General features: G+C 40.4%; 1 protein-coding gene across 1 annotated transcript in view; it reads left to right on the top strand.

Annotated features, from left to right (window-relative positions):
- Positions 1-221: 221 nt before the first annotated feature.
- HAVCR1 (hepatitis A virus cellular receptor 1) overlaps positions 222-13188 on the top strand; it is a 28490-nt gene continuing 15523 nt past the window's right edge. Inside the window, exons 1-5 of the mRNA XM_036847299.1 lie at positions 222-287; positions 2648-2705; positions 4563-4895; positions 8087-8494; positions 11424-11522. Of these exons, the coding sequence (XP_036703194.1) occupies positions 2660-2705; positions 4563-4895; positions 8087-8494; positions 11424-11522 (886 nt within the window). The 5' untranslated portion in view covers positions 222-287; positions 2648-2659. The remainder of the gene's footprint in view (positions 288-2647; positions 2706-4562; positions 4896-8086; positions 8495-11423; positions 11523-13188) is intronic.

The raw sequence follows: 13188 nt of genomic DNA, 5'->3' as shown, positions 1-13188 counted from the left end.
AAAAATTATGTTTCAGTGGATATTAAATTCTAGTGCTGTTAATTGAGGTCTGTATTTACTGCCTAAGACTCACTTACCAGCTAGCCCCCTGTTGTTACGTTACATTATTGTAAAGTTTAACTGAATTATTAAAAGGACACTCTAAGTTTGTTTCTGAAGCTTATCACAGTAATCTATCTTTGGATGAAGGTCAGATGCCCCATGAACTATAACCGGAAGATTATGCATATTGGACAAGGCATCATTTAAAGGCTTATCTCCAACCTAGATGGAAGGACCCTTATCAGGTACTCTTAACTAGCTCACACACAGAAAGACTGAAGGAAATTGACGTTTGGATTCATATTTTCCACTTAGAAAGGGCCCCTGCACTGGACTGGCCTATAGAGAGAACTGCTGACCTCAAACTCACCTTAAAACAATGCTCAAACAGAGGAGAAACTGCACTCACACCAAGACAAGAAGAAGACAACATCAGAAGTAGATGGCTATTCCTAGATGCCAGACCTTACCCTTATGATTATTTATCATGTTTTCAATATAATAATTACATTAGATAATAATATCATACAATTAAAATTATAGAAACATGAATATAATTATATAATATAATTCTGTATAATAACTTCTTGCACTTTTGCATAAATCCATGTTTTTCTATCATGGGCATAAATCCTACACAGAGTTTAGAAATTAATCCAATTGTTGGGTTTATGGTCAATTACCTACATCCAGTACTTCTGGGTTACCTTGGTGAATTTCTCCTCTCCAAGGCTCTAATTGGATGACCCTTAGGAAATTTATTTTAGAAGAAAGAAGTTATAGTTCTGTTTGAGCTACTATTGATATTACTAGATGGGACCCTCTCACTTGGCCGATCAATGATACTTACTCTGACCATGGCTATACATATGAATTTTCTTTTAAAGTTACTCAAGCTCAATAAGAACAAGCTAAATTTCAGTCAAAGAATATAACTTCTGATTTATTAGGAGGGACCCTCCTTCAGTTATGGGGTGGATTTATATGACTACCATATCATATGATATTTGACTATTTAAGTCATTTAAGTTTAAAAGCTCCCTTATATTGGGAACAGTTAAACTAAGGATAATCAGCCTAATAATACTAGGAAATTAGGCTGGGTGCCTTATGAACAATACCAATATTTCATTACTTTTAAGATAGAGATTGGTACAGGAGAGACTGAGTCAGATGAGCTGGGAATATACTGGACCACACCTAATGGAAGCTCTTGGCTTAAATATTTACTTATGACCCTATAAATGCTACTAGCTATATTATTTGTATTCTGCTTATTTTACAAGATTGTTGTTTCTTGCATTACCAAACGTGTGACTGAGCCTCTGATAAAAATGATGACTAGGCAACTTGAAATGATTGACACACATATATATATATATTTCTTTATGAACTCAAGATTGTAATAGTGTAACTCTCGATATGGGAAGAAGCAACAAGAGGGAATCTTTGCCTGGACCATAACAGACTAGTAAGACAGGTGGTCCAGAGACTTTTAGCTACTATTAGCAGTGCCTAGTTCAATAATAGCAAACTGAGGATCAACAGAATCCTGGCCTGACTGAAGAAAGAGTATTCTTAGCACCGTGGGATAAAATGGTCCTGAGTTGCCTCCCAAATAATGATTGAATTTATAACCATGAGGGGACACTGCCAGCTAAACAGTGTCACTCTCCATCTGGTTCTATAAGTGTTAAGTCACTAGCCACTGTAGTCACTGATGTTCAATATACCCTGAAAGGAGTTCAGGGAAGAGATCAGGAATGGCACTCTGTGCTCTGGGAAAACTGGTTGAACAGGCCTTCAGCTAGTTAGATATTTTCAGGAGAAAATTTTATGAATCCAAATTTCTTTCATCTTCCCGTACTTAGAAAAGCACTAGTCATTAACTGAGATATCTGTTCCTTGTGACCAGCGGCGACCTTCTACCGAGATGTGTGCCTGATTGTACTTCTCCAAAATCATATATATGCTTATCTCTCCACTTCTGTCTCTTGGGAGAGGTTCCTCAGAACTCTCTGAAAGGCAGTTTCCTGGGCCAAAGATAGTCCTCAGTAAGTCCCCAAAGAAAACTGAAACTCACAACTCTCGTGTTGTGCGTTTTTATATCAGTGGGCACTTGACAATTTGACTGAGGCTGGGGACTAGCCATTGTGGCCACAGAGCAGGAAGGAAGTCCCCTGCCCTCACCAGAAGGCCAGTTGACTCTCATCTTCAAGGCAAAGGGTAAGTGTACCTGCCATGGGAAGTCTGGTCTTTGCTCTGGTGTCCTTGGTTAAGCCGGCCTCTGGTTTCCTTCCTGTTTGCTCCCTTATCTCCTCTGTCAGCACCTGGAGTCAGTTTGGACTCTAAGTATAGGAAAGGAGCTGGGGAAGACGGGACTGCTTCAGAGGACACCTTTGCCTTTCTGTTGGAAGGGGCAGAGCCCTCAGTCACCTGGAGCTAACAGATCTGAAGCCTTTGCATGGTCTTGTTTCCAGCAGGTAGTCTTATGTGATTCCCCCCATCAGGGTGAAAGGAGAAGTTGCAATCTGAGAATTAAGACTCGTTCTGATACCATCTGGTTTGGAGGCGCACCAACCAGCGTGCTCTCTCTTTCCTTCAGGGCGATACCATCATGCATCTGTGGGTAGCCATCCTGGGCCTCATACTCCTTCTGACAGGTAAGTGAATAGGTGGGCTGTTCTTTGGAAGCGCCGAGGATGGGGGAGTGTGTGTGGGGGGGTGTGAGTGTGGGGGGGAGGGTAGATGTTCTTGGGCTTTGTTGGAAGGTAATGGGGTCAACTAGTGAGCAAAGAACCAGGCTGACACCTTAAACCAAAGAAATTGCATAAATGCTAAGAATTACAAAATCTTTGGGTAGGTGAACAAGGCACGATGCAGTACAGGATGACATATGCTGCCATTTGTGTTGAAACCAAAAAAAGGAGTAGGTAGATGGTTGTGTATGCATGAACTACTCAAGTGTATGTAGCAAAGAGTTACAGTTGTTATCACGGTGTGGAAGGGGACGGGAAGAAGAAAAGGGGATAGGGTCGGAAGGAGACGAGTGCTTTATTGTACCATTTTGTGCCTTTTGATTTTTTTAACCATGTGCAACTATTTCTTTTAAAAAGAAAATATTTTAACTTTCCTGGCGGTCCAGTGATTAAGATTCCATGATTGCAAAGCAGGGGCCGAGGGTTTGATCCCTGGTTGGGGAACTAAGATCTCACATGCCTCCCGGTGTGGCCAAAAAAATTTTAAAAAGAAAAATATGTTAATTCAAAACATTCTGCGAGATAGGGGAAAATTTTAGAAATAGACATATCCTAAGTTTTAAAAACAATCTCTAGAGGTGGGAATGTGAGGAAAGTACATTTTTAAATTATACTTCTAAAACTTAAATTTTTATAATTAGCATGTATTACCTTTGTAGTCCAAAAATGACATTAAGCAAAATTAAATATTATCAGAATTCCAGTGAAAAATATAGACTCTTAATTTATGTAACAATGAGTGTTTTATTCCCAGAGCATTTCCCAAACTCACAGCTCAGTCCTAACTATGATTAACTGTTGAATCTCAGATTTCTTTCAAGGACCACCCAGACTGCATTTGGCAATGCAGGGTTTTTTAAGCCACTGCCACAGGAGAGAGTTTTCCTGCCTATTTGTTTTTAAGAGGCAAAATTTAGTATTTGATCGAATATTCTCCAATTTTTTGGTTTCATCTGGGTAAGTGGACCTTACCACCTGCATTGCAGGGCTGTCATCAACTCACGAGAAAGGATCCCTGCTTAAATTTTTTGGATTGATCGTAAAGCATGATAAGCCTCAGTTCCTCCTGAAACTATTATAAACCCTTTTTTCTAAGAACTGATTTCTAAAGAGTTTACTAGGCTTCTGCCTTCTAGTCAATGATGCTTTAAGTAAAACATTAGCTCTGCTTTTTTTTTTTTTAATAAGAGAGGGGTTGTGAGGTGACTTTATTTGCAATAGCAATTTTAAAAATTGCAATAAAAATTGAAAATCAAAACTTTAAATGCAATAGACTTTTTAAAACAGATTTCAACTGAGACAGTGATTGAATCTAGGGGAGAGGAAAAGCCACATGTATGTATTACCTATTAAATAAGCAGATACCTGTCAAACACAGGATGAAGTACACAGGCACTCATGCATTACTGGAGTGTCATTTGTTTCAAACCTTTTGGAAAGAAATTTGGTCATATTCACCAAGAGACTGAATATATTTCTGCCCTTGATCCCGATACTTTCTTTCATGGAAATCTTTTCCTATTAGGAAATAATCCTGAATACAGAAAAACGTTTATATGATGTTTTATCTACAAATATATCTAGTAAATAGTAACGCTGCTAAAGAATATGTTAACATAGAAAAATGCTTATACTAAATTTTAAAACTCAAGATATAGTCAGATGATTACAAACCAAATAAGCTATATAAAGAAAACAAATGAGAATGAAATTAAAGTTAAAATATTGAGACCTCATGCTCAGGTTTCTCTTTATTTACAGATGGTGTAACGTCTTACTCACGAGTGACTGGAGTGGTGGGTCAGTCTGTCAGACTACCCTGCACCTATGGTGGAGAAGTCACAAGCATGTGCTGGGGCCGAGGGGCATGTCCTTTAACTCGCTGCGGAAGTGACATTATCTGGACTAATGGATACAGTGTCACCTTTCAGAAGGACAAACGTTATAAGCTAAACGGAAACATTGGTGGAGGGGATGTGTCTTTGACCATAGAGAATGCAGCCCAGGCTGACAGTGGCTTGTATTGTTGCCGCGTTGAGAAGAGAGGGTGGTTCAATGATATAAAAATCACCCTAGACTTGAGTATAAAGCCAGGTGAGCTTGTCTTCCTCCTTCCTTTGATCACTTCCTGTGGGTTCCCAGAGATAAGAGTTTTCTGTTTGATATTAACTTTCTCTTCCTTTAATAGGGAAAGAGGAGGTTCCTATAATCTTGTTTTCTAATAACTTTTGGGATAGAATAACTTCTATTTGTGTAGAATGAAGTGTTAAGACCCAACACAGTCAAAAATAAATAAAATAAAAAATAAATAAATTAAAAAAAAAAAAAAAGACTAACCTTGATTCAAGACCATAGTCTAGAGATCTTCCCAGTCAGCAAACTACCTCCTAAAGCAGTGCTTCAAAAATGCTAGTTGGTTCATGAAAAAGCATTCACTGTTCCACAGTGAAATATAGTGAACATTTTTATGGAGGTAAATTTATTCCACTTGAAGAACTGCCCTTTTCTCTGAGGTTATGTCTTAGAAGAATTCTTAAATGTCCTTTCTTAACATTTTAAGACTTATAGAGAATTCATACATATAAAATAGGTAATATAAGGTCCTGTCAGGTAGATGTATCATTTGGCTTTAAGAATCATCAATTCAGTCTTGTTGCATATACGTTGTATAAGCCTATATAGTTTCACCCCCTTCCTCTGTCCAGTCTTGGATTTTTTGAAGCATATTTCACACCATATCACTAAATTAACTGTTGAAAAAATAAAATGGCCTTATTGTAGTATGAAAACATTTGCATCTCAATAACGTTCACCTGTTGCTTTTAAGAATTTCATAAAATCCAAAAATCTGGGAAGTTTACATTTTTCCATCTTGATGTAGACATCCTAATTTTTCTTGCCATTTGATGAAAGGAGCAGGTTCTTCAGGAATTCCTGGTTTCTGGTGCTCTTTCCTAATGAATCTTCTCCCACTAAAGTCTTCTATTGACAACAGAATCCAATACCTGTGGCCTTCATAAGCTATGTCTCTTTTTTAATTTAAATGAACTTGATATTGCAATCTCCCAACTTTTGTACTTGGCTTGTGTCCTTTATAAAGGCAGGTAAAATAAGGTCAGTTCTGATGCAGCAAATAGCTGACTCTGGGGAACCTATATGTAGGAGGCAATTTAAGGAAGCCAAAAGAGGCTGGCGCTGTAGACATGTGACGAGGCAGTGTGTGGAGAAGAGATTATTTTTGGAGTTGTGAAATTATCTGATTGGTCTGGCTGAATATTTTTTAAAAAGGATAGAGAAAGAAATTAGTAGGGCACTTTGTTTTTGCTTGTTTTTGTTTTGTTTTAATTTATTTATTTTTGACTGTGTTGGGTCTTCGTTGCTTCACACGGGCTTTCTCTAGTTGCAGAGAGCGGGGGCTGCTCTTCATTGCAGTGCGTGGGCTTCTCATTGTGGTGGCTTCTCTTGTTGTGGAGCACGGGCTCTAGGCACGCAGGCTTCAGTAGTTGTGGCTCGCGGGCTCAGTAGTTGTGGCTTGCAGGCTCTAGAGCACAGGCTCAGTAGTTGTGGTTCACCAGCTTAGTTGCTCCGCGGCATGTGGGATCTTCCCAGACCAGGGCTCGAACCCTTGTCCCCTGCATTGGCAGGCGGATTCTTAACCACTGCACCACCAGGGAAGTCCCAGTAGGGGAATTTTAGAGTGCTTAGAAATTCTTTAATAAACGAATATTTACAAAGCCACTGCTCTGTCCAGTGGGAAACGGGTCCATAACTGAGCCAAAGTGACTCTCTGCCTCCAATCCAATTATTTGCTTAAGTTTTCTTGCACGTTTCACAGAATCAGCTTACTTTTCAACCTTCTGTTAGGGCTTTTCCTCAGCAGCTCCTCTACCCTTAGTTTCCTAGATTCTTCCTCAGGAAATACTTACCACTGAGGAAGACACGTTAGTTAAACAAGTCAATTAGGTTTCTTCCTTGTTATAGCCTTTGATCAGACTTTTTTGCTTGCTTCCTTTTTTCTCTAGATTTGATTTCAAACTGAAGGGAGGGGATTGGATTGCACTCTTCTTAAAAACCTCTGACTACACTGTTAGAGCAGGGTCAGCAAACTGTAGCCCTAGGACCAGATCAGATTATAGAACAGGCTCACCAACAGTTTTATAAATAAAGTTTTATTGGAACACAGCCACACCCATTAGTTTATATACTGTCTATGGCTGTGTTCACACTGACAGAGTTGAGCAATTACCACTGAGATCACAGAACCCCCAAAGCCTAAAACATTTACTAATGTCTTGTACATAATAGACACTCATAAATATTTGTTGAAAAAAATGTTTTTCTTCTTTAAGGCAAAAATCAGTTAGTTTCCAAATTAAATTGACTTCAATCCCTCACAAGAGTTTTCACACCAATTGCCTCTTGTTCAAGAGATTTGAGGTTCTAATTTATAGTTAGTAGAGTTGAAATTTAAGAATACTTCTTGTGGGCAAAAAAGATGCCTGGTGAGAAAAAAGTACACATTCTTGACTCAATCCTACAATTTCTGCTTTTGTGCCAGGCACTGTGTTTTGGGTTAATCCTAGTTGCAGTTCTTTCTCTGGGTAGCTCTGAGGACTTCAGTAAGTGGTTTGGAGTCCTATACCATTTCTGACTCTGGAAAGAGACAAAGTCATTACCTTTTGTTATTATCCCTTAGGAAGGAAGGAACCTTAAAAGGTCTAGTCCACTTTCAAACCAAATGCACAAAGCATCCGTGTTATCTAGCGTATGTTAATGGTGTGAATTAATCCACATTTAGGATGCAGGTTTGTTGGGAGGGTACCCTTAGGACTGACTGAACGGAATGCTATTTATTTGGTAAATATTCTGGTTCTTGGGAACTACTATTTAGGTCCTAGTCACACGCCACTGAGAGGACAAACACGGCTTCGGGCTCTAGACTTTTTTCCCTACCTCACAGACATTTATGAAGATACATAAATCTGATATGCGGGACTAGTTTTTTCAAAGGGCTTCGATAGAAATCCCAGGTGTCATTTTTTTAATCTCCAAACCTCCCCATATATACTCCTTTCAATGCAGCTGTTTCCTTGTTGTGAACATGTTTTCACTCCCTCCTCAGTCACAGACTCTAGCTGACCAATGAGGAGAACTCCGAGTTCTTGGGAGATAAGTGCTCACTTCTGCCTGGGGACAGTCCCAGTGGTTGTGTTGGTGCACAGGCCCAGCACACGACTCTTGTTTCCTGCTGCTTGATGAATCCTTGCTTTCATGTTGATTTCTAGCTCCACCTACGACAACAATAATGACGACTACTACTCCAACAATGACCACCACTACTACTACTCTTCCAACTACCACCACTACTACTACTACCACTCCACCAACTACCACCACTACTACTCCACCACCGATGACGACCACTACTTCTCCACCACCAACGATGACCACTACTACTCCACCACCAACTACCACCACTACTACTACTCCACCAACAACGATCACCACTACTACTACTCTACCAACTACCACTACTACTACTCCACCAACAACTACCACTACTACTACTCCACCACCAATGACGACCACTACTGCTCTACCAACAACAATGATGGTCACCACTGCTCCAACGACAACGAGAGCCTCTACCTCTGCTCTTCCAGTGCCAGCACCCACAAAGAACCTCCAGCCAGGTAAACAGATGTGCTTCTGAGCCCAGAAGGCTTTAAAGGAGAGGATATAGACCACCCAGGGTGTTGTGTTAAGGCAGAAGTGCAGTCTGGGGTAAGGATTTGAACAGGCTACCAAACGTGGCTTCACAGAATCTGTGGACCTCCGTCCCATGTTATATTCACCTTTTGTATGTATAAGCATCTTCAGAGTGAGGGGACCCTCTAGCTTCTTATCAGATTCTCAAAGGAATTCATTAATGGCCAAAAAAAAAAAAAAAAGAAATATAAAAGCCAGACCACTGACCTTGGACATCTAAGGAGGATGGTGGGGATTTGGCCCAGTTGAACACAGACTTACGAGGAAAAATAGGGAATGCCAGAACAGGGTCAGGTGAATGAGATTCTGTCCTTACAAGGAGCTCTGAATAGAGATCATTTAATCCATTCTGAAGTCTCACCCAACACTTGAGGATAAGATTTCAGTGAAGTTAATGTTTACTGTTTCCTGTGTCTAGAACCATGCTAACTGCTTTACAAGTATTAAGCCACTTCATTCTTATGACAATCCTATGCCTTGTAGGTGTGATTCAATCCTATTTTACATTTGTGAGGACTGAGGCACAGACTCTAAGTTCAGTGTTGACAGTCATACGAATAGAAAATGGTTGAGTCAAGATTGTCCCCTTTAATTTGAATGTTGGGCCTTTGCTGCCTTCTATTATGAACATAGAGCTTATGTTTGGATGAATTTGTCCTGATCTGACATTCTCACTGGAAAGGCCTTCATACAATTACCCTGTCTTTTCAGGGTGTCAGTGACTTACACAGTTTTGCTTCTAGCATCCTTTAATTTATTTATGTAGCAGAGTAATGCTATTTATACTGATGACAAAGTAAACATCAGATTTAAGGACTTATGGGATTTAGAGTGCACACGTTTGTTTTTTCAATTCTGGCTACATAGTTCATAGTTCAACTTTATGTTAGATTAAAGTTTAGGTTAATACAAGTGGAGAATAATTTGACTTAAAGCTGGGGAAATAGCTTGCCAGTCTGAGGACATGTTTAGGTTCAAACTTTCTATTTTTTGGATTAAAAATGTAACTTTTTAGTGGAGATTCTCAAAGCCTCCACAACCCTTTGACACTTTAAAGTGGCTCTGGATCCTGAGGAATAACACAAATGTCACAACCTTTTAGCCGAAAAAGTCTGATGGAACATATTGATTTCCCTTCACTGCCGTTGAACCATGCCTATATTTAACCAGGAGGGATCTGAAGGACTGGACTTTGAACTGAGTTTTAAAGAGATGTCTTTAGGTTAAAACTGGGATTTTAGAGCCACAAAACTTTGTAAGAATAATAGTCTTGTTCCAGGCAGCAAACATACTAGAGCATCTGTTGACTTTCTCAATATTGATTTAGCTTCTAAATAGTTTGTGCCTGCGGAGGTGGATGGCTTAGTGCTCCTTGTTTGGCGAACATGTGTAAGTTATGGCCTTTGTTTAAAAAGCAGAGTTTCAGAAGGAAAGTGTTGGTTTATGTGACCTCCTGGGGGATAGTATTAGTTGAGTCTTATAGGCATCCTGATAGTTTCCTAAAGAGTTTGAGTTTAGAGTTGAACTTTACAGTATAGAAAGGAGGTGAACACTGGAGCAGATCCAGGGCAGGGGAATTTATCTTTACATCCATTCCCTCTCTGCGCTCTGTGCCCCGTCCATGCTAGTTGCCTAAAATATTCATGCAGTGGTTGGATGTACAGTTGTAGGAGCAGAGGAGAAAAGAAAGATGACCACAGAGACCCAAACTAGGGGCTGAAGTTAAGCTCAAGAGGTCTTTTGCATGGATTTAAGTTGACTGAAGATGCTGATCATCTGACTTTCTGAATCGTCCTGTTCTTAGTTCCTATAGTTCCTAAAGAGAGCCACATCCTGTTACAGATTTGAGCATTAGAGGAAAGCAAAAATAAACAAACAAACCCCACCAAAAACAAAAGATAGCTCAAAACAAGAGAAGAGATGATGTTGAAATGTGAAGACCATGGTGGGGGAGTGGAAAGAGAAAGACCAGTGAGAGGCAATAAGGAAAGCCCAGGTTTGGGAACTCTTGTCCAGCGAGCACCACTAACTTGCTCTAATCTTCTGTGGTGCTCTAAGAGGAAGGGATGTAAAGATCTTATTAAGAGGCAAGTGGTCAACTCTGCAGGTAAAGTGAAATGTCTGATAGAAAATAAAGAAGAGATTTCAAGAAAGGAAAAGGAAACATAACCCTGAGAACTCTTGGTGAAGCTTTTTGGTGAGAAATGGAAGATGAATCAGATAACACAGGAAATCAGTCTTATAAAAAAAGTGACCAAAACACAACTGCAGAAGGAGCCAAGGTACCAGGAACATTGCTTTGAGGCTTATTACCAAGACTCAGACATCGGACAGTACTGCCACCTTAAAGGGACCTCAAGGAATTAAATATTCTCAGTATGTTTTCCCTGCTGCTCAGTGTGTGCATCTCCCTGGAAAGATGTGTGGATGGATAATTAGGAACTTGAATAAGGTGAGGAAATCCAGATTGGGGTTCTTGTGAAGCGGGGAGAGTGGATTAGTGCCCACCTCAAGGCCCTGCTCCACAAAAGTGAAACGTCATTGGTATGAATAAAAGTTTAATTGGGTGTCCTACATAAGATGCACTGTTGTAGGCTTTAGGGGGATCCTAGGAGTATAAAAAGTGAAATAATTCTGTCTATTGATAAGCTCTCCAGATCATTCTCTAGATCAGATTTATCCATGATAATGAAATACCTATATGGCAGTATAATGCCTGAAGGCCATCCTTGAATATTTTCTAAGAAAGAGTCAAAGGGTAATTCCTGATTTTAGCTTTGTTTTTTATTTTTCTTCGGGGTGGAAATTTTCCTCCACAAATTGAACACCATTCTTCCATTCTTGTCATTCCAGTAGCTTCTTTATCTTCTCCAACGCAGACAGCAGAAACCCAGCCTACCACACCGCAAGAAACAAATATAACCAGCTCACCATCGCACTCTTGCTCAACAGGTAACTTCCGTTTCTTTCCTGAACACCTGGGAGCTTTCAAATTTTGATGAACATTGGCACATTGTTAAGAACACATATTCTGGAATAAGACAGATCTGCCTTGAGTGCCAACACTGGCTACTCCAGTCAGCTATGCGACTTGAACAAACGTCTTACCCTCTTTGAATCAGTTTTTATCCTTTGTAAAATGGATGGAATGTTACTGATTTTGTAGAATTCTTGCAAGGATTAAATGAGATAAAGATCTTGGGACACAGTTAAAAGGTAAGTGATAGATTTAGTGGCAATTATGACTATTACTTAGAATGTCCAGAAATACATACAACTGAGCGGCATAGACAGCTTATATGATTTGGGAACATCCACATGCATATCAGTATTTTTCTAAATTAAATGAACCAGCTTTGACTTTAAACTTAGTATTGGGCTTACTCCCTTGGGCCAGAGCCTTAAAACAATTAAATCCAAACTAAGCTGGTCCGGACCAAACTGGTCACCTGTGTTTACGCTTCCTCTAAGCCCCAGAGGCTATATAGAGCCAGAAGGCTCCTCTTCTGCCTTGTCAAGTTTTCATTTCACATGGACACTTTGAGATGGGTTGAGGACACATGACACTGGCACCAAAGAGGCATGCCCCACTGAGATTCTGCTATTCCACCCCCCAAAAGTCTTCCCCACTCTCCCCAATTTGGGTAGGTCCATATTCTTTTGAGATGTAAGATTGACCTGTCTTTCCTGTGATGGAGAAAGGTGATGCTGAGTCCTGTCGTCTTTCCCAGCTACCTCTGTTACCGATGGTGGTAAATTTGGGGAGTGCCACATGCGGAACCCCTTTGTAGTGCAGAGCTAGCTTATGTGTCCTTGTGCCTGGGATGCATCCGAACAAGGTCAAGCTTTGCAAGACTCCCCGTGCATATGACTCATCGTGCTCAGGAGTTGCCAATCTGTAGCGGACCCCCAGTATGGCCTACCTTTTGCCAGTCATTCCTGGAAGCTGGTTAGTTTAAAATGGACCCAAAGTGAAACGCAGAGAGGGACCAGTTCACTTGGGATTAGCTAATGGTGACATTTGGTTTGGAAAGTGGACTCCTTAGTGTGAACTGTTTCCCGGCACAGAAACAAAGTGAAAGTAGATTAAAATACAAAGTAACAGCAGTAGGAGCAGCTGCAATCCACACTTCTATGCGATGAGGAAGAAGAAAATAGGAGTGGAGAATCGTTCTCTAAAATATGTCACTAAAACCTGATCAAGGCAGAGCTTTCCAGAATGGAACAGACGTTGGAGCAGCTGTGTCCCCATAACTTCTGTGACTGCTGCCATCTTGTCAGTGTCTGTGAGGCTCTCCAGCCAAATCCTCACAGTGCCCCAGTCAGAATTCCGTGGGTTAAAGCCTCACAAAGCAAAGAATGTTAATCTGGAAGGAAGTTTGGGCATCATATGACCTGCTACCCACCTTTTGACAGATGGATGTGCCAGCAAACTGTCATATATTACCTCATTTAATTCTTTCAGGGCAGACCTTACTTATTGCCATTGCCAGACTGGGGAGGCTCTTTAGTTCTGCTTTGGGGATTGACAGCTTCCAATTCAACTGCCAGTTACTAACTGCGTGCCCATGGACAAGTTGTTGCATTCCTCATTGCATGTTTGTGAGGAAGGAAGGCC

The sequence above is a fragment of the Balaenoptera musculus genome, chromosome 3 (assembly GCF_009873245.2).
Source record: "Balaenoptera musculus isolate JJ_BM4_2016_0621 chromosome 3, mBalMus1.pri.v3, whole genome shotgun sequence".
Lineage (NCBI taxonomy): Eukaryota > Metazoa > Chordata > Mammalia > Artiodactyla > Balaenopteridae > Balaenoptera > Balaenoptera musculus.
Note: the sequence above shows the minus strand (reverse complement) of the source record. Positions and strands in the feature narration are given on the sequence as shown.